The sequence below is a fragment of the Chenopodium album genome, chromosome 19, assembly GCF_948465745.1.
Source record: "Chenopodium album chromosome 19, dcCheAlbu1.1, whole genome shotgun sequence".
NCBI classification, from domain to species: Eukaryota; Viridiplantae; Streptophyta; class Magnoliopsida; order Caryophyllales; family Amaranthaceae; genus Chenopodium; species Chenopodium album.
The window spans coordinates 19,056,696-19,079,325 of record NC_137852.1 but is presented as its reverse complement, the minus strand read 5'-3'; the positions used below and the strand labels follow the sequence as shown (position 1 = coordinate 19,079,325).

The 22,630-nt window shown below is 43.8% G+C and overlaps 1 protein-coding gene across 1 annotated transcript; it reads left to right on the top strand.

Annotated features, from left to right (window-relative positions):
* Positions 1–19,998: 19,998 nt before the first annotated feature.
* On the top strand, positions 19,999–21,978 carry LOC145595076 (pectinesterase 1-like). The gene is made up of 5 exons (XM_081651430.1): positions 19,999–20,135; positions 20,560–20,908; positions 21,152–21,358; positions 21,476–21,717; positions 21,819–21,978. The coding sequence occupies exons 1-5, from the start codon at positions 19,999–20,001 to the stop codon at positions 21,976–21,978; spliced, it is 1,095 nt and encodes a 364-aa protein (XP_081507556.1).
* Positions 21,979–22,630: the final 652 nt, after the last annotated feature.

Genomic DNA, 22,630 nt, shown 5'->3' with positions numbered 1-22,630 from the left:
CATCGGAGACATCATATCCTTGCTCATCAGCCCAGACCTTGAAGCGAGGCGGTGCTTCCTCTCCCAGAACTTGAGCATCATACACGGCTGTGGCGTAATCGTACCTCAGCTTGTAGTATTCAAAGTCTACTTCTGGGTTGAGGAGTTTCCAGGCTAACCTACGGCGGGCTTCAGTATCTCTCTCATTCTCCTGGACCAGCTGGGCTTGCTCCTTGGCAATCTCATCCTGGTGCTGAGTCTACAGGTTGGCCAGCTCCACCCCCAACCGGGAATTATCAGCCCGGAGTTGGGTATTTTCTGTATCAGCACCTTCCAACGCCTTGAGATTAGATTCAGCAGTCTTCAGTTTTTGCTCAAGGTCGTTGGCCCGGTTGTTCGCAGCCTCGTTAGCAGTCGTCAGAGTCTGAACCAGCTCCTCTTGTTTCAACTCCACTACTTTAATTGCAAGATCAGACATATAATATGCATGTTCAGCAGAGTTGAGATTTTCAATTGCCCTTCTTTTGGCGTCAATTACCTCTTCCTGCTTCCGCCTGAAGGGCACTCGGAGCCTGTCTACTCTCAGCATAACCTGAGTAAGTCAGCCGGGAAAGTTAGTACTCAACACAATGAAATGAAAACATAAGCCTAAAAGTTAAGGCAGTTTACCTCCGCTAGTTGCCCCATTATCCGGTCAAAGTCCACTACCTGCAAACAAGTACTGAGCCTTTTTCTGTCTGGGTGAGGGTCCTCACCATCCATTTGGCAAAAGCCGGGAACTCAGGTGCCCCGGAGGTAGCATCTGCACCAAAAGAAGTACTTGGTGAGAGGGAAGCAGCATATGCAGCATTCATCCGTCCCCAGCTACTCACTGAGCCACCAGATGGGTCTACCTTAGTCTTGACCCTCATAAAGTCAAGTGGGTAAGGGATTTCAATGGTAGCCTTACCTTGAGTTCTGGGCTGCGGAGTTGAACCCTCCCCAGCCGCTGCAGTGCCGGCTGCAGCATTGAGTGGCACGCCACTCTTCAATGCCTCCTCTGAGGCACCCGGCATTTTATCTCCCGTCTGCTTTGAGCTCTCGCTCAAAGCTTGCACCTTGGAGGGGGATTTGCCACCAGTCTTGGGATGATCTGGTTTGGCAGCAGAGGTTGTCTGGGAAGGGGTCCGTCTGGGGACCTTGGCAGCCGGAGTTTTGAGCTCCTCTCCAGTTCTTTTTACATGTTTGGAGAAGGAGCGAGGAATGACTTTGTTGGTGCCCTGCAACGAGGAAAGCAAAATGTTAGTAGCCGGCAAAGTACTTAAGCAAATTTATTAAATAAGCATTGGGGCAGGCGGTCTTACCCCGCCTTTCTTTGCATCCTTGGCCTCCAAGGACGCTTTCTTGGCCATCAGCTGCTCCTTGCGCAGCTGGGTAGCAGGTTTAGCCGGAGTCTTTGCCGGGTCCACCATCCTTTTAGCTTCGGCTGCAAGGTCAGACGGAATATCAGTCAAAGAAAAACATTTAAAAAATTATTATTGAAAGCAAGGCAAAGTTCTTCAAGTATAGGGATCTACCCTGGGGAAACATTGTGCTAAGCCCACAGGCGGATAGGAATCTCTCATCCTTGAAAAAATCAGGATGGGGGATCCAGTTCTTAGGGACAATGATCTCAGTCCCGTCGTCCATGGGCGCAGTTGTGGTTTCAGGAAACCAGGATCCATGATCTGCCGGCGAGCTCGTGCAGAAAGCTCCGGGAGAGCGCACTTTCTGCCAAGGAGTGCCGGCTCCTTATTGTACCGACGCAGCGTCCTGTTGTGTGCAGGGGATGGGGAGGAAATAAAATAAAACCTATCCCTCCATCCAGCCCATTTGGACACCTTGTCCAAGGTTATTTGATATTGGGGCAAGGTTGTGAGAGTATACCAAGCCCCATGTTTTGGAATTCGCAGGCGGCAATGTAGCTGAGTATATTCCCCTACGAATTTGGAGTTAACTGCCAAACCCCCAGATCATACCCCTTGAGGATCTTCCTGATCCCAATATGGAGGGGGAATCGGAGGCCGGCTTCGATAACCGCCTCGAACCAGACGAAATAGTTGTCTGCATTCTGAATATCATCCTTCCAACCCATAATGGCGTCCGCAGGCGGAACCGTAATATACCACCCGTTCCCAAATGGGTGTTTTTCTTTGAAGGCTTTGAAGCTGCTTTTCAGTAGGGCTCTGTCAGCCGGCAGCATCCTTATTTTCCTAGGGTCAAGCTTGTTTGCGGTCTTCGCCGGCACTTGATAGTCAGCCGCGAAGTTCTCTTGTGTAGAGCCGGAAGCTTCCGACCCTGATCTCTCAGCAGCCTCCTCGCTGCCTGACCCATCTTCTTCTTCTCTCTCAGAGGAAGAGGCGGCCTCTTCGCCGCCTGATTCCCTCACTTCTTCTTGTGAGGAGGCGCCACTTTCAGAATTCTCCGGCTCATCCGGACTCTCATAGCCCTCCTCACTCGTAACCTCTTCAGCGCGCACTCTTCTAGAGCGTCGGTGCCTCGGCTTGATAGCCGTTTGTTTAAATTTGGCTTTTGTGTCCTGCACAGACACAGAGAGGGAGGGATTTGGGGATGAGCAAAGGAGATTTGATTGTCTGGAAAGGGCACCCCCGGTTCTAGACTCAGTCGTACCAGGAGACCGGCTGAGCGTCCTAGGCCGTGCCGTGTGTGTGGATGAAGATTCCATTTATTTTGTCTTGAAAAACGAATGTATACAGGCGGAAAAAGATTATATACAAGTAAAAGAAAATTGAAGGAAGGAAACGAATAGTTACCTTACTTTAAAAAAACTCTGAAAAATCTGAAAACAGCTACAGCCGGTGACCGGGTGTTCTTGAGTGAGCACGCGGGAATCTTGAAATGGCAAGTACGCAGTCGGGGTCAGAGCACCTCTCTCTAAAAACTTCTCTTTCTCTCTCTAGAAAATGAAAATTGTGAATGAAGTGAGAGGAGAGAAGGGGGGGGGGGGGTAAACTCCTATTTATAGGCAGGTTAAACGAAAAAATGACCGTTAACCCTAGCCGTTTTACTGTTCACCTCTCACAGGATGACATGTGTCACAGGCACCACGTGACCTGCCACGTGCCACCTGTGAAGGGCAAATGTTTAGGGGATTTTTACCCTAGATACTTGGGCCAATGAGGGGCTGCCACGTGTCAAGGCTGGCAGGTCACCTCTAACCTATCCCCAGCTGACACGTGGCCTCCCCAGATACATTCTCAGAATGGCGGCTTTCAGAGGCCCAATTCCCCAAATGCATTGATTGCGGCGCAGCCCACCTGCCCTTGGTCAGGTGACCTAGGGGAGGGCACTTTTCCCCAAGACCCTATAAATAGGGAGATATTCCCCCATTTTGGGGGCATTCATAATCATTTATTACACCCTACTTTCTCTCTCATCAGAGAACTCCTGAGCTTGGAATCCAAGCAGATCCCCACCTTAAATTCCGCACTTTTTACTCTCCTTCAAGTTACTAACTTGAGCGTTGGAGGCGGAGCACCACCCAACCGGTGTCTTCGTTGATTTTGCAGGTACAGAAGCCAGCAGGACCAGTCTTTGAGTTGTAACTCTCTCAAGGGACAAAAACACCCAAAACAGAGTTGATGTTGTGATTAAATTGATTAATTGATTATGTGCATGTGTGTGTTTGATTTAGGAGTGATCAACCTAGTTATTCACACTAGATTGCATTGTAGGTTCACATTGATATGGACAATTGATTTGTGGCTTGCATTTGTCGATTGAGGTGTCTTGTGACGTTCCTAGCTAGAGTCTCTCGTAGTTGACACTAGTTAGACCTCTAGGAGACAAGCTTGATATGCTCTTTTGATTGCATGATTGATTTTCCCTCGCATCACTCGACTTAGTCAAGTTCCATTCCCGATTAGTTGAAACCGCTACAAGTTTATGTGTATCCCTAACCCTAGTACTTGGTATATTTGATTTTCTTACTCATTGTTTTAGTTGTCCTAGCATAACACACCTTACCTTACTATTTTGGAATAGCTTGACTTTGACAATAGAAGGTCGCCCCCCATTCCTTAGTGGTTCGACCCTTGACTTACCATTATATTTGTATAAGGGTGTGTTGAGTGCTTATAAAAATTGTTTGGCCTAGGGAAAGGTTAGTCCAACGACCTAGCTCGACCCTTGTCAGCCACTTCTAACCACCGAATCACCTAATCACTAAAACCCAACCTTGAAGCCTTGGAACTCAACCACCCAACCTACCCCCATAAAACCCCAGCCACCCAGCCCAGCCACCTTTGAATTCCCAAAACCGTGAGACCCAGCCACCCAACCCATTGAAACCCAACCAACTAAAAACCTAGCCACTCAACCCATGAAACCCAGCCACCCTCGAAACCCCAAAACCTCACTACAACCCCCAATCTCAAGCAAAATTATCAACCAAGAAGCGGTGTGAGATTATAGGAGAAAAAGGGTTTTGGGGTTGATGGTTTTGAGATTTTGGAAGTTGGTGGTGGATTTAGGGTTTTGAGGGGGGGTTGGGGTTTTGAGGTTTCATGGTGGTCAGGGTGTTGGTGTTGTTGGTTGTTTCGGGGTTATGGGATTGCTAGTTGCTAGGTTTTCAAAGTTAAGAAGTTGGTAGTGGCAAGGGTTTTGGTATTTCGCTGGTTTAAGGTGGCTGGTAAGGAAAGCGAGGGGAAGGGGGTGGTCAGCAAAGAAAAGATAATGAGTTGACATCACCGGAATTAATGGAGGTGGAGGGGAAGGGGCTGATTTTATGGAAGGGGAGAGGAAAGGGAAAAAGAAAAAGAGAAAAAAATGAAATTAAAAAAATTAAATATATAAAAAAGAATCAGAATGTGTCATATGGCAAGATAAGCTAAATTGTAAGTTGGTGACCGATTTGGCTTAATAAGATCGAATGAAGACCCCCCCTTGTAGACACCCATTTGTGTCTCCCCAAAACCAAACCCAGTGATGAATACCTTTCATGTCAAAACATAATCGAATGAGGTAAAAGTGTGAAAAGTCAAGTGTTGCGGTTAGTTTTTATTAAAATCCTTCTTTCTGTTTTCGAAAACCATTTCTATTTTATAAAAACGTCCAATTCAGTTTATTTTGGTCCATGATAAGGGTCCAATAATGGTGTAGTTGGATGGGGCTTTAAAAGACATTTCCAACGATATATTATAAGCCCAATTCCGATGAATAATGAGGAAGTTATGGCCAAAATACTAAACTGGGCCCAAACCGGATTTTACCTACGACCCAATGATCATGAGGAGGGTCCAAAGATTTAATCCTATTCCTAAACTAATTAGGATTGATTAGAATCTTCTATAAGTTTCTAAAATATCTTAATTATCCTATTTTGAAAAGATAAGATCATAGAATTTGATTTGAATATAAACTTTCCTTTTTTAAAACTTTCCTAATTCTATTCGGATTTAAAGATGTTCAAAGATAGTCAGATATTATTTTCGTGACTCATATTTTTTATCCAAATTTAATATGGTTGGATAGATCTTGAAATTATCTTTCCAATGATATATTATAATATTAAATCCGAGCTATAACGAAAAAGATATTAAAGATATACGAAACTCTATCCAAAACTGACACCGTCCTACTATTTCGGCCATATCTTTTTATATACAAAAGATTTTTATCTGACTCTAATTGCATTAGAAATTAGCCTTCAAGAGCTTTCCAACGACATATTATATGACTTATTTGGACTTCTAGATCAAAAGATATGATAAAAACAAAATTTGTAAAAACTGCTGTCTACGAGTTTTATTTCGATTTGAATTCGGATTTCTTTTCTTATTCTTCGACCTTCTCTTTTTTCTTATAAATAGAGGTCTTATCTCCCCTTTTTCATTCATCAACCTTCATCAATTCTTCCTTAATTCTCTCTATCAACTATCAATTCTTCAATCAACTATCATCAATTATCAACAATCAACTTTCATCAATTCTCATCCTTTTCTTATTCTTTTCTCTCTGGAGCATTTCATGCTTTCTTTCTCTCTTTTTTTAAACTAGCTTTTCACAAACACAATTCCGCATACATTAGACTTAGAGTCATCTAGCCAAGTTCGAAGTTGCCTTCGCCCTAGACGTGCAAGGTTTGATAATTTCTGAGGGTTTGGTCCAAATCTAGTCAAAACTTTATTTAATTTGATTTCAATTTAATTATTTAATTATTCTTTATTATTTTCATTGAAGTTTACTAACTTGTGTATTTTGTTATTAGAAAGAGGTACGAGGCTTCAAAGTAAGTAGATTAGCTTACTCTCTATTTCTTTCACAATGTAGATTGCATGTTTATTATTGTTTCTTAATTCCTAGTATCATGTTAGGATGTTATTTAATGCTTTCTAGAATCATGTTTAGGGTGCCTTTAATCTTTTTCAAATATCATGTTAGTACCATGTTAGGGTTAAATCTTCGATCTTTATTGTTTAGTGACATGCTAGGATTTGTTATTAATCTTGTTAGTATCATGCCTAGGATCTTGCTATTATTATCAAGCTTTATTATGCCTTATCATGCTATTATCGTTATTATTATTATTTTCATTGATTATTATTTATGTTGCTTGATATTATATTTTATTGTTATTGCTTGATCACACCTTTTATGATTGTTAAAGGGAATTTGTACTTGAAATCACGCTTAATAAGATAATTAATAATTTGGTTTAGGCTAATGTGATTTTAACTCAAGTGATCGCCAATAATAGTCTTATTTGTGCATTAATTTCAACCAACATAGATAAACAGGTTAGGTTTAATATAATGTTTGTATGTTATTCGAAAAGCGCACATGAATACGAGCAGAACAAAGTAGAGGCCTATTTTATAGGGCGGGTCCTTTCTTTTGTAGATTGGATTCGTACCCTCATCCCCGGACCCTGTTTGGTTCAAGACCTTATGGAGTAGTTGACGGTCCTTTGGATTGTCTTTTGGGTACAAGTTCCTTAAAACTTGTTGGCGACTCTTTTTGCTCTTTGTCTTTCCCTTTGGAACGCCACCGTACTTTAGTGTATGATCACAGTGGGGTTCATGTTTGGGGTTATCATAATGCTTGAAATATTCCCTACACCCCTAAACTTTGATTATTTAGGAATAATCCAAAAGTAGGATTAATGGATTCAAACGAGGCCAAGGTTGGATTATTTAAATTAATTTTTCCCCTCTTTATTTTTTCATTCAATGTGTTTTTATCATAAGTAAAATCGTTTGAGTGAAATAGTGAAACTATATATTTTCGATGGGTATTGTTTGTACACATAGTCACAAGTTAAAGATTGAAACCATAAGCTTTACATTAGAAACCACTACATTAGAAACATTAATTAAATTAGTACATCTAGCATCAGTTCATATTTTGAACAAATATCTAATATATGTAATATCCTAAATCTATTAACAAAAGAAAAAATAAATAATATTGAAATTATGTAGATATAAATTTGTATTGACACATACTTCTAAATTAAAGCTATCATTTTCTCAATAAAATTAGAGGTATCATTAGCATAATTGATAACAATGTAAATTGTTATGAAATTCAAAGTCGTGAGACAACTAATACACCTTAATTAACAAAAAAAATTGACAAATAATTAACAAAATATATAATTAAGCTATTTTACTTGAACTTACATCCTATCCTCACTATCAACTTAAACTATCTAACTTTGATGACTACTCTCTAGAGGAACAAATTTTCAGAGGTCATCAAAAGAAGAGGACACAAAATAAATTAAGACATAAAACACCAAACTACATTACTAAATAAACTTTGAGTCCATTGACATATTAATAACGAATAAGTAGTTAGTAAAAAATATCAAAGTTTATATGTTATTAGGGACAATAAACTTGGAGAAATTATTTATTCATACTTATTATTCCCTCTCCTTTGAAATAGAGTTATACAACTTGTAGAGGATATGACAAAAAGCTAACCATTGTTGGTGGGAAAAAATAAGTAAATGATCGAACTACTACCTAATATATATCTGGGTAGTCTTTATATTACATTCTGAGAATTCTATAACAAATTCCTGCTCCCATATAGGAGTTTCCTTAGCGATCATTGCCTTAATCCTCCCTTGAGTGCCTGACTCCATCCAATAATAAGTGACCACTATATATCTTGAGGTCTGAAATTAGATTCCTCTATATTAAAAGTTGCTATTATAGCCATAATTTTCATTAGGTTGTCTAACCCCATTTAGCTACCATACAATTACAATGCATATAATTGAATTCACTCCTAATGTATAAAGGTAATTATATTACCCTTTTGTTTTGGGTGTTTTTGTCCCTTGGGAGAGTTACAACTCGAAGACTGGTCCGGAAGGTTTCTGTACCTGCAAAAACACGAAGACACCGTTTGGGTGGTGCTCCGCCTCCAACGCTCAAGTTAGTAACTTGAAGGAGAGAAAAAGGTGCGGAAATTTAGGTGGGGATCTGCTAGGTTTTCTAGCTCAGTTGTCTCCATCAAAGGGACAGTTTTTGTAGTAAATGAAGGAACGTGCCCTCCAAAAGAGGGGAATCTCCCTATTTGGGCCTGAAGGCCGGCACTCTCCCTAATATCTGGGATGACACGTGTCACACAGGGATAGGTCCATTTTGGTCCATCCCTGGGCTGACACGTGTCACCCTCTGATTGGGCCACGTGGAGGGGTAAAATTACCCTAAACATTTGCCCCTCACAGGTGTGACGTGGCACGCCACGTGGCATCTGTGACACATGTCACTCTCTGAGTGGTGGTAATTTTACCGCCTAAATTTAACTTTTCAACTTCTGGGTAAATTACGGGAATACCCCTTCTTTTACCTTCTATATATAGCCGTTTACCCTCATATTCTCATTTACGCTTCACAAAAATTTTCAGAGTAAACTTAGAGAAATTCTTGAAAGAGAGAACAGAAGTCATCCGTCTGAGTCATGCGTATTTTCCGAAGAATTTAGTCGCATCAACACAGGCGGACCCGTCTACCTTCAGATATCAAATCTAGAGGTACCGTCTCTGACTCTTTCAGCTCTTTTTACATTTTTCCGTTTGTATATATTCCTTGCAATAAATGGATTCATCACCAACACACACGGCACAACCTAGGGTAGAATCCAGCCGTTCACCAGGGACGGCTGAGTCTAGGACTGGTAGTGCCGTCTCAGGGTGTTGGGACCACCCTCATGCTTGGATTCCGACCATTTGCGCGTCTGTGCAGGACACAATGGCTCGGACAATGCAGACCGCACGAGATCCAGATTATAGAAGTGATGCCTCAGGCGGCCAAACGCCTGAAAGGGAGACGTCTGGCTCTGGACACCAGACGGCTCCAGAGAGATCTCCGCCGCGTGGCCCCCAACTCCTCCAGATTCCTTTTTGGAGGAATGTGACCAAAGCGTGGAAGAGATCCACGACCAAGGTGGTGAGGAGGCCGACTCAGTTTCCTCATCCTTATCTGGGGAGGAGACGAAAATTGGTCTCGACGCCTCTTCTTCAGACGATATTGACGATCTTCCTCCGTTTGAGGATAGTGAGGAAGAAGAGAGGAAGACGTGGAAGGAGAAAGATGATCCCTTTAAGATCCACGTCTCCTTAAAGGACATTGACCTTATGGAAAAAGGTCTAGATAAATTCTTGCAGGCTCATCCCATGGGAGACGGGTGGAAACTAAGGGTGCCTCCCCTAGACGGCACCATTTCTTGGGAAGATGATGAACGCAACGCAAACGGCTATTTTGGCTGTTACGAGGCGACGTTCAAGGCGGGCCTTCGTTTCCCCTTTCACCAGGCGGTGAAGGCAATTTTGAGAGGCTACGGCCTCGGAGTCTGGCAACTTACCCCCAACTCTTGGGCAAACATATTGGGGTATGTTGCCGCCTGTGAATTCCAAGGGGTTCACCCCGGCTGGGAAGCTTTTGCTAAAATGCACTATCTTAGTCGCAACCCAGGCGGGTACAGAGCGTGGTATACTCTGACCACGTTTCCCCAATATATGATGACCTTGGACAAGGTGTCCAAGTTTGACGGCTGGAAACACAGGTTCTACCTGTGTACGGCTCCTACCAGGCGGGAGAATTCCGAACTCCGTCGGTACAATAAAAAGCCCGAGCTTATGGGCCGGAAATGCTTTCTTCCTCGAATCCCGGATGAGGATTACGACAAAATAATTGAGGCTGATCTCTTCGGCCTCACAGACGCAACTCTGTCAACCGGCGAAACAATAAAGGTTCCAAAAAATTGGATTCCCAAGAGCGCCTGGTTCAGGGATGAGTGTTTTCTAGCCGCCTGCGGGCTAGGGCACATGTTTGATAGACGTATGCGCCTGACCTACTTCCGTCTGTAGTACTTTTGTATCGGAAGTGTACTTCTTAACAATGTTCTAACTGTTTTCCCGCCTGAACTTGCAGAAGACGCATTAAACATGCTGCCAGAAGAGAAATCCACCAAGCGGTCCTCCGCTCAGATCCGCCGAGACTTGGCGGAAGCTCAGGCGAGAGAACTCAAGGCCAAGGTAACCGCCTGACCTCTTTTAAGCGTTTTCTTTCAAAGTTTCCTTTCTTCGTCTGCTGACATTATGTTGTTATTTTTTCAGGGAGGCATAGTGGACAAGACGTTTGAGAAAAATCTCAAACGGGCTAGGGAGGAGACGCCTGTCTCCAAAACCAATAAGTCCTCCAGGAAAGCCGCCTCCGTGACCACCCCTGTTGCCCCGTCTGGGAGGCAAATGAGGGTTGGGGGGAGAAGCGAACAAGTGTCAGGCCCCTTTGGCCTAGATATGGTCCGTCTTCCTGCAACCGGGGGGCAATCAATGGCTGTGAGCGGCTCTCGCCACGCCGGCTCTGCAGGTAAGAATCCTTTTGAATCCCCGTCTAAGCTAGGATGGCCGTTGCGAGTGAAATCACACTCTCAGCAAACGTCATCTTCAGACGGTCGAAACCAGATAGGCGCAGCTTTAGTAACTCAATCTGATGCTGATTATGGTGCAGATCGGTCGCCTCGCTGGCCAGACGTCCAGCAGCATGCGCGGGCAATGCTGGAGGTTGTGGGCAAGCGGGATAAGGATGCTATCCCGGGGATTGAGACGTTCAATCTGGAACGCATCTTGACCCTTCTGGCTGAGGTAGCTTACTTAGCCATTTTTCTCTTTTTGTTTTTATAACTGTTTCTGCCCCTTTCCCCGCCTGTATTCCTGACCTTGTTTATTTTTGCAGGCCATGTTGCGGGTAGACGGGCTCAAGCGTCCCTACACCCGCAAACGGGATGAGGTAAGACGGGCCAATCAGTCTGCCACAAATGCCAATGACGTTGCTTTACACACGTCTATAGTTAATGAAATTAAAACTAAAGCAACTGAAATGACGCAGTCGGCCAGGATCTCGGAGCTGGAGTCGTAGCTGCAGGCGGCCAACCAGAAGGCTGAAGCTGCAGAGGCGGCCCAGAAGCAGGCGGAGGCTGACCTCCCTAAGCTTAGGGAGGACCTCCAAAAGGCCTAGGAGAGCCTCCAAGTGCTCCAAAACGCCTCTTCAGAAAATGCTGATCTGAAGAGGAAAGTGGCCCGGCTGGAGGAGGCGGCAGCTAAGGCTCAGGAGAACTTCAAGACAACTCTTGAGGCAGAGCAAAACCGCATGGTCTCTGAGATGTCCAACGACCAAGACGCCATGATGAGGATCGCCTGGGAAGCCTTGAATCCTTGGAAGGAGTATGGCGTCTGGGCTCTGGCTCACAAGTATGCTGACGAGGTCATCTACTTGAGAGAAAAGGGACTGCCTGAGCCGGAGTCCTTCCTCGTCTGGGCTGAGACGGAGCATCCTGAGCCTAAAGCCAAAGCTGAGGCTGAAGCTCCAGAGGTTGAGATCTTGGAGGGAGGCGGGAAGGATCAGGAGGGGCCGTCTGCAGGGCAGTAGTTTCAGCGGCTGCGCGCCAACTCTTTGCTTTTTTTTTTATTTTTTCTTCTGCGGCAGTATGCCAACAAACTTGCTTTTCCGGCCTGTGTGCCGAGTACATTTGTATTTTTACCGGCTAGGGAGCCGTGTTTGCTAAACAATTTCTCTTTCCCGGACGGGGTCCGGATAACAATTGATCCACTACAGCCGTTTGGCTGGGTGGAGTCTTAATGAATGCACCGACTGAGTCGGTTTTGGTATTTTCTGCGCTTGTGTTTGCACTCCAATGTTTTAATTTTTTGCCTAACTTATCAAAAGCATGCGGCTTCAATTTTTCAATTTTTTGCCTAACTTATCAAAAGTATGCGGCTGTCCTTGCCCCTGGACGGCTGTGTGCTTGGTTTTAAACCGGGTTAGTTGATTGACTTGGGAACGTCTGATGCTGCAGAGAGCATGATACGTTTGCAAGTCAATCAATCACAACAGTGATTGCCCCAAACCAAGTGCACAACCGTACATTTACAGGCGTTTCCGCTTCTACCTAGACGGTTATGACCGCCTAGGTGAAGTTCATTAAGCTATTTGTACAACTCTTTTGCCCCAAACGGGGATGCGTACAATTTTAATGCGAAAAAACGCTAAGTAAGGAATGCAGCCGGTAGAGGAAGCCGACTGATGTCAATTGACATCCGGTTCTCCAACCTTAATATTTCCTTAAGTTGCTCAGGCAGACGGCTATGAGCGGCTGATTCAGCCGTCCAATCGTGGCCACCTGTATTGGTTTGTAGAGTAAGCATGTTGGCTTCTCTCTGCGACGATTGTACCTGGAGGGGTGTCGCCGGACGCCTTAGTCCATGTAGGGACAGGCGGTTTTATGGGAAAATCAGCCGTCTGGCCATTGGCCATTGGTCTTGATTTAGACCGGCTGTGTAGCCACTGAGCGTTTTTGTGCTCAGCTTAATTATCTGGCCATTGGCCTCTTTGCCAATCAGGCATTCATTCAATTTCCAAGTATCAAACTTGGAAAAAATAAACATGCAACCCGTCTATGTTTCAGACGGGATAAAAAAGTTCAAAAATGAAAACAAAAAGCCATTTCTCATTAAAGTACACTTCTTGTTTACAAAAAATTATTACAAAATCTCAGACGTAGTATCTTTTTAAATTATCTACGTTCCAAGTTCTAGGCAGGCGCCTGCCGTCTGGAGTTTCCAGGCGGTAAGTGCCGTCTCTTACTTCTTCATAAATCCGGTAGGGGCCTTCCCAATTAGGAGTCAGCTTTCCAAGCTCATTGGCCCTACCGGTTGCCTCCATTTTTCGTAACACAAGGTCGTCCACTTTCAAGGGACGCCTGTGTACTCTCTTGTTGTAGGCTCTTGTCATTCTCAGACGGTAAATCTCATGACGCAGGGCGGCATTGCCCCTGCGTTCTGGAAGTGAGTCCAATGCTAGGCGCATTGCCTCCCAGTTTGCCTCTTCATCATATAGCATGACTCGGAGAGTAGGCTCATAGTGCTCAATGGGCAAGACGGCTTCAGCACCATAAACCATGAGAAATAGGGTTTCACCGGTTGCCCCCTTTGCAGTTGTCCGGATGGCCCATAGGACATGAATTAATTCTTCGGCCCATAAGCCACCGGCTCTTTCAATTTTCTTCTTTATACCGTCTGAGATTAATTTGTTGAAGGCTTCAACCTGGCCGTTTTCTTGGGGCCGGCCAACTGATGCAAAATAACTTGAGATCCCCTGATCTCCCAACCAAGTCTTGAGCTGAGGCGTTTCAAACTGAGGCCCATTATCAAACACCATAGACATAGGAACCCCATACCGAGTGATGATATTCTTCCAGATGAAGGAAATCACGTCTGAGGTCTTGATGTTTTTTACCGCCTCAGCCTCTACCCACTTGGTGAAATAATCCACAGCCACCAAGATGTAGCGCTTTCCGCCTGGTGCAGGCGTGTAAGGACCCAAGATGTCCATGCCCCATTTTGCAAACGGGATTGGGCTGTGGATGGCCGACAGATCAATAGCCGGACGGTGAATAAGTTTGCCAAATTTCTGGCACTTGTCACATTTTCTCACCAATTCCTTGGCGTCTGCCTCTAAAGTGGGCCAAAAATAATGTCGTCTGGCTCTGACGGCTAGGGATCTGCCGCCAATATGGGAGGCGCAGAACCCTGAGCACAAATCTTCGAGAACTTCCTTCCCCTTTTCTGGGGTTACACACTTCAAAAGAGGCTTAAGAAACCCCGCCTTGAAGAGCTCTCCATTTCTTAACTCGAAGTTTGCAGCTCGCTTCTTCAGAACGGCTGCCTCCTGTGGCGAATCAGGAAGTGTCCCGTCTGAGAGATAAGCCCAGATGCCATCCATCCAAGTAGAGCTTCGGTCTAGGACTCCAATGGGATCTTCATAGATGCTTCTTTTTTCAAGTACTTCCAAAAAGACTGACCGAGGCATATCATGGCAGGCGGAGGATGCGAGTTTTGACAAGGCATCCGCCTGGTTGTTATCAGACCTGGGTACTTGATTCAAATGAAATTCCTCAAGTGACCCAGCCTCCTCTTTGACCGCCTGAAGATATTTGATCATAGCCGGGTGAGTTGCTTCAAATGTGCCCTCATATTGGCTAACGACCAACTGTGAATCAGAGTAGGCGTCAATTTTTGTGGCCCCTGCCGCCTTACACATGCGGATTCCGGCTAGCAGGGCTTCGTACTCCGCCTCATTGTTTGAGGCCTGAAACTTGAACCGTAGTGCATACTCATATCTGTCTCCCTCAGGAGACTCACAAATTACGCCTGCACCACAACCATTTTTTGTTGAACTCCCGTCTACATACACTTTCCAAACCTGATTGAGGTTATCCGGAGCCACCGGACGGGTCATTTCCACAATGAAGTCGGCAAACGCCTGACCTTTCACTGCCTTTCTTGGTTCGTAAGTGATTTCAAGACTTTGCATTTCAATAGCCCATTTTAACATTTTGCCGGATGACTCCAAGGTAGACATTGGCCGCTTGAGTGGCTGGTCGGTGTAAATCACCACCGGATGGGCCAGAAAGTAAGGCTTCAACTTTTTGAATGCCATGTACAAAGCAAGACCAAATTTCTCCACCACAGGGTACCGGAGTTCAGCATTTTTAAGAACATGACTAATGAAGTAAACCGGGAGTTGAACGCCGTCTCGTTCAGCAAGGAGAACGGCGCTGAGAGCATGATCTGAGACAGCTAATTACATATACAACGTCTCCCTAGGTAGATGACTGACCAGCCTAGGCAGAGAGTGCAAGTGATCTTTCAGCTTTTGGAATGCCGTCTCAGCATCGTCTCCCCATTCGAACCTGGTCTTCTTCCTGATTGCTTGGAAGAAGTAGAGGCATTTGTCTCCTGACCGGCTGAGGAACCTTCCCAAGGCGGCCAGGCAACCGGTTAGTCTCTGAACTTCCTTGACAGAACGGGGTGACTGCATGTCAATTACCGCCTGTATCTTTTCGGGGTTAGCCTCTATCCCCCTTTGATCAATCAGGAATCCGAGAAACTTGCCAGACTCAACACCAAAGACGCATTTCTTGGGGTTTAACATGACCTTATGCCGCCTGAGGGTGGTGAATGTTTCTCGGAGATCAGCAAGGTGATCCGCCTGTTGCTTGGATTTGACTATCATGTCATCTATGTACGCCTCCACATTCCTCCCAATTTGATTAATGAAGACCGTATTAATCATCCGTTGGAAAGTGGCAGGCGCATTCTTCAAGCCAAACGGCATCACAGTATAACAGAATAACCCCAAATCAGTGACGAAGGCCGTCTTCTCTTGATCTTTTTTCCAGAGGGGTATCTGATGGAAGCCGGAATAGGCATCCATAAAACTCATCAAGGCGTGACGGCTGTAGAGTCGACCAGACCGTTGATATTTGGAAGCGGGTAACTGTCCTTTGGACACGCCTTGTTGAGATCTGTGTAGTCTACACACATGCGCCAGGTCCCATTCGGTTTCTTGACAAGGACCACATTGGCCACCCAATCGGAAAATTACAGGGCCGAATGAACCTGGCGTCTAGCAACTTTTTGATTTCGGCAGCTGCCGCCTGACTTCTTTCCTCGCCATGGTTTCTTTTTTTTTGCCGGACGGACTTCTTTTTGGGATCCACGGCGAGTTTGTGGACAGCGAGATCCGGACTGACGTCTGGCATCTCTTCCACTTCAAAGGCAAAAATGTCTTTGAACTCTTGCAGCAGAAGGTGCAAGCTTGCACCCAGAGTAGCATAAGCAACCGTCCCAACCTTCACCGTACGCTCTGGACGGCTGTCGTCCAGAACGAGATCAAAGTTTTCTCCAGCCGGTTGGGGACGGAGCTCGTCTGACCGTTCACCGGTCAGTGATTGCTATTTCTTCTCTTTCTTCACCTCCACCAGCAGAGGTGCTTTTCTTTTCTTACCAACGGCTGGTGGGGCTGGGTTGGCATCCTTAACATCGTCAAGGTCTATTGGTTCCTTCTCTTGGCCGTCTGGGGCCACAGTATCTTTCACGGCTGAGAGATAGCACTCCCTCGCCGTTTTCTGATCCCCGTTCAGGGAACCAACAGAGCCATCATCCCGCTCATACTTGATGAGCATGAGAGACGGAATGATGACAGCCTTAGCTTCGTTGAGGGTTGGCCTACCAAGGATGATATTGTAGGCGGTCAACTCCTCAACGACCAAGAACCTGACGACAATATGCCGTCCCTGGCCTTTTTCTCCCAGCCGGATGGGCAAGTCAACTCTGCCGGCTGGGTAGACCATCCCACCCCCAAAACCAACCAAGGGGTGGGTGACCGGATGCATGCTGCTGACATTATATTTCAGCTTCTGCAGGCACCGGAGGCTGATAATATCTGACGAGCTACCGGTGTCAATAAGGATCCGCCCAACCAGCTGGTTGGCAACCTTACATTCAATGACAACCGGGTCGTCATGCGGACGGCGGACGCTGCCCCTATCCTTCTCAGTTATAAGGACGTCTGGGAAGGTGGAGGAGGCAGACGCCTGCTCATCATCATCCTTATCCATCTTTCGAAGATGGCTCTTGGTGCCCCGGATGGTAGGGCCACCACATGAAAATCCGCCTGCTATAGTGTAGACCGGATCCTTGTCGGTTTCCGAACTACTAGCAGGCTGGGGGCCAGCCTTGGAGGACTGACCCTTATTCTTCTTCTTTGCCCCGGCAGGGGACTTAGAGATGTAGGACTTAAGGAGCCCCTTGTCAGCCAGACGGTCCAACGTCCGCTGTAGACTGAAGCAGTCGTTGGTGTCATGGCCAACCTCCTCATGGAAGTTGCAAAATTTATTTTTGTTCCGAGACTGGACGGAACTCTTCATCGGATTCGGCTTCTCAATAGACAGCCGATCCTTCACCTCCATGAGAATGGAGTTGCAGTCTTTGTTAAACTCGTACTTGGGGACGTACGGTTTAAACTCTTTCTTCTTCTTCTGGGACGGCTGGTCAGAATCACTTACCGCCCAGACTTCTTTTCTCTTCTTGCTCTCTTCTTTCTTGTTACCCGGCTGAGCAGACCGGCTTTCTTTTTGCTTGTCAGACTTCTTGGAGTCTGACTGGCTACCAGGCGAGCAGAGGTCGGTAGCCTGAATGTAGCTCTCCGCCTCTCTCAGGGCCGCCTATAGCGTGAACGCCCCTTTTCGGACAAGGTCGAACTTAAAAGCCGACCTGTCCTTCAGACCCTTGAAGAAGTCTGTGAAAGCTACCTCGTCAGACAGCCCCTGGATCTGTATTCTGACCAGGTTGAACCGCCTGACATAGGAGCGTAGCCCTTCTCTCTCACCCTGCCTGACGGTGCTCAAATCAAGGCTCGTCTTCTTGGCAGGACTGTTCATAGAGAAGTTGGTAGCAAACAAGAAGGCTAGCCTCTTGAAGCTGTCAATAGAACCGGCTGGCAAGTTGCCAAACCACTGCTGGGCAATGCCCTTCAGTGTAGCCGGGAAACATCAACACCAGGTGGCATCGTCCCAACCTTGTAAGCACATGAGGTTGGTGTATGCCATCAGGTGGTCTTCGGGGTTGGTGGTACCATCATAGGTGCCCACCAGTACATTCTTAACCTTGGCTGGCTGAGCCGCCTCGGTTATATTGGCTGCAAAGGCAGACGGTTGTTCGCCTAGCCTCATTAGCCGAAGCTGCCAGTCCAGAGGCTGGGCAGGAGGATATGCCGCCTGACCTCCAAAAGGAGGTGGCTGCATGAATTGAAGGCCATATTGCCCATACTGCGCCTGAGGTGCGTATGGCATCGACCCTATCATCAGTTGTGGTTCGGTGTTGACGGATTTACCGCCTGTCCGACTCTCATGCAAGGACATAGAGTTCCTTGCTGATGCTTGCTTGAAACTGTCTGGAAAGCTCGAGGTAGAGGCTGACTCAGACTGCTGCTGCCTCCTTCGATTAATGACTTCTCTTGCATCGAAGGTAGGCGTCTTCTTGGCCTCTGGCTGGGGTCGCCGGGGCATCAGAATCTTAGACCAGTCAAGTTTTGCGGCTGCCTTCTCCTTTGGGTGAGGAGTTGGCTGCCTGTCCTTGACCGGCTTCTTCTTCTTCCCATCATTGGGAGTCTTTTTAGCCGGCTGACTCTTGCTAGAGCCTGCCTTGTTTTGGTTGATCATGGCCTTGATTTCACCTTTGAAAGAGTTCATGAATTTCATGAGCTCATCTCGGGTGACTGGGGCTTGACCTTTGGCCTTCTGGGTTTCCCCTTCTGGCCTTCCAGATGGGCGCCTGCTTGGGCCCGCCTGGTCTTCATTTCGCTCCAATTGATCCCTGGAACGAATGGATTTAGAGATGAGGGAGCCATCCTTAGATGTGTAGGTCTCCACATCATCATCTTCATCTTCTTCCTCCTCCTCAGTGAATACCTCTGGCTGAGGCTGAGGTGGAGGCTGGGGGATTTCAAACCCTACCGGCTGAATAACCGGTTGCATGTCGTCCGGGGCACCCGTCTGAGTGCCCGGACGTAGAGAGGTAGAATTGAGAATCGGTAGAGAACTTTGAACCATCTTGAGGTACTCTCCCCACAGACGGCGCCAAATGTTTTGGGTGTTTTTGTCCCTTGGGAGAGTTACAACTCGAAGACTGGTCCGGAAGGCTTCTGTACCTGCAAAAACACGAAGACACCGTTTGGGTGGTGCTCCGCCTCCAACGCTCAAGTTAGTAACTTGAAGGAGAGAAAAAGGTGCGGAAATTTAGGTGGGGATCTGCTAGGTTTTCTAGCTCAGTTGTCTCTATCAAAGGGACAGTTTTTGTAGTAAATGAAGGAACGTGCCCTCCAAAAGAGGGGAATCTCCCTATTTATAGGGTCATTGGGATTTGTGCCCCTGATTAGGTGACAGAACCCTAATCAGAGATGGGCTGCGCCGTATTACGGCTTTCTCGGGATTTGGGTCTGAAGGCCGACACTCTCCCTAATATCTGGGATGACACGTGTCACACAGGGATAGGTCCATTTTGGTCCATCCCTGGGCTGACACGTGTCACCCTCTGATTGGGCCACGTGGAGGGGTAAAATTACCCTAAACACCTTTTAAAAATTATATCGTGAAAAAAATCTTTAATTTGCAATAAAAAAAAAATCATAATCCGTAGTAGGTCATAACCTCTCCAAAGCAAGTTAAAAGTTATATAAAAAAAAAATTTAGTAAAAGGTTACCCTATTACATCTCAACGATGTACAAAAAAATTATTGTACATTACTTGTAGCCAAATTATGTAATATTTAAATTTTAGATAAAAAAAATTAAGATACTAAGAAAACAATTTAAGAGGAAGTGGTTGGTTAAAAATTAATTTAAATGTATCAATTATTTTTAACGATTAACTAAACAACTTTCATATGTCAATCAATTCTAGTTATTGATTTCCTTCATCATATTGAGAAGCGTGTTTATTTTAAGGACAACACCTCCTAATTTTAATGCTTCTTTCATAGCCCCATTTTCTGGTGAAGAACCTTTTTTCGCTCAATTTGGTTTTCTCTATCTTCTTCTTATATAAAATGCAACTTTTGTTTAGATGAATGAAACAAAATAAAATAAAAAATAAAGTAAAGGTAGAGCAAAAAGGAAAAGAAAATGGCAAGACAAGTTTTCATTATTTTTGCATGTTTACTTCTTATTAGCTTAGCAATTACATCTACTGCACAAACACAAATTCCACCAAATAAAGGCGAAATAAATACATGGTTTCAAAATGTAATCAAACCAATAAGGTATACTTACTACTAGTAAAGAATAATTGAGTTTATTCTTATTTATATATTATCTAATGTTCTATTGTTGTTCATCAAAATGTCTTTGTATATTCATAAATATCTTTGCAATAGTACTAACAAGTTTGTCCATGTATTTTATAACCTTGGTGTTGTTACATATTGTGTTATGGTGCAATATTCTAAATTAACATTTAAGTCAAGACTGACCATTATATATTATTTAAATAAGTGTAGTCAAAATCTAATGAAGGCCCTTTACCAAGGCTTTATTTTGTGTTTAATAAGATTGAGAATTTTTTATAACTTCAATAAATGCATAAATATCTTTCTATGCCTTTATACTTAATAATTACATAAAGTGAGTAAATTAAATAACTCCATTAATAACATTTTATTTCTTTTTTTTTTTTGTTTTTTGCAGCCAGATAAAAGGAACACTGGATCCTAGTTTAATGGAGGCCGAAAATAGTGGGGTCGAAATTATTGAAGTTAGCCAAGATGGAAAGGGAAAATTTAAAACCATATCTGATGCTGTAAAGCATGTTAAAATTGGGAATACTAAACGTGTTATCATAAAAATTGGTCCTGGTGAATACAGGGAGAAAGTAAAAGTTGAAAGATTTAAGTCATTTGTAACATTTTACGGGACAGATCCCAAGAATAGACCAACGATAACTTTCGCTGGCACAGCTGCTGAATATGGGACTGTAGATAGTGCAACATTGATTGTGGAGTCGGATTACTTTGTTGCTAAAAACATCATTGTTTCGGTATGCAACTCTCATTCTTCATTCCTTTTATTAATTTATTCGTTTATTATATTTTATAGTACTTTATTTATATTTTTATTTATTATATAATTGTTGTCGGGTCTCTAACTAATAATTAAAATTATATATAGATATTTAATATAATTTTGATTAAACTAAACATTCATCCATTACACATAAAATAACATACTATATGGAATATATGAGTAAAATGCTAATATATTCACAAATTTGTCATTGTAGAACTCTGCTCCAAGGCCGAATGGAAAGAAGAAGGGCGAGCAAGCTGTAGCGTTGAGAATATCCGGTGATAAAGCTGCATTTTATGATTGTAAATTTACAGGATTTCAAGATACGGTTTGTGATGATAAAGGCAAACATTTCTTCAAAGATTGTTATATTGAAGGAACTGTTGATTTTATCTTTGGTGCAGCCAGATCTTTATATTTGGTATAACAAATTTTTGCATGCTTTAAATAATAAGATATATATCAATTAAAAAAGTTTATTATGATTTATTAATGTGCCTAATCACAAACTACTATAATACAACAATATCATGTACAGAATACCGAGTTGCATGTTCTATCGGGTGACAATGAGGCAATGATTGTAGCTCATGCAAGGAAAAATCCAAGTGAAGAAGGTGGATACTCATTTGTCCATTGTCCAGTTACCGGAACAGGAGGTCATGCAGTCTTAGGCAGAGTATGGTTTGAAGCAGCTCGAGCTATATACTCTTATTGTACCATTAGTGATGTTATTAGACCCGAGGGGTGGTCCGACAATAACAAGCCACAAGCTCAAAAGTAAACTAACCATTTCATGTTTTATTTTTTTTCTCAAATTTTACTTTTTAGTATGATAAATGATCTAATGATGGAGTACATATTTAATACTTTGTGTGTAGGACAATTTACTTCGGAGAGTATATGAACACGGGTCCAGGCGCATCACTTGCTAAAAGAGCTCCATATACCAAGAAGTTGACAGCTGCAGAAGCTGAAACATTTATCAGTTTGGAATACATAGAAGCAGGCAAATGGCTACTTCCACCTCCCAAATTGTGAAATTTGATAATTTTATAAAAAAAAGTATTAAATAGATTTATATTAACAATGCTAGAGAAATCTATAAAAGCACTATTAATGATAGATGCGCTATAATCAAGTAGATTTATAAGCTTTACTATATACAACAAAGTTTGTAATATAGCTACTACGTAGTTAAGTAAACATAGTTTTTTTTTTTGGAAATTGTTTAAATTTTCTCTATTAAACAAAATTACGGGAAGATTTAAGTTATGTACTACATATCCATTAAGATTATAATATTTAACATTTTCACTATTATAGTCTTGATTTTCTACTACGGGTGCTTTACATGGTCGATCATATGCATTGGATTTTAGGGTGTTTTATTGTAACAATTAACTTAAAACTAAACTAGTTCTTGTTCAACGAGTGGTTGTTAGATTTCTTGTGTGATGAATAATTGTTCAAAATGATAAAATGGATATTAAAGTTATATCTAGTTTTCAGTAATAACTTTACCTATAATATTTTTTAAATGTTTCCTAAGGTGGCAGGCCCCTGTCGGGGAACGCTCGCACCCAAACTGTAAGACAAATAAGCCTCTTTAGACATGATAAGTGCGCGATGAGCCCATGCAAAAGGTTTAGTTAAAGATGGGCCAGATTCCACCAAGTATACAAATGAAACA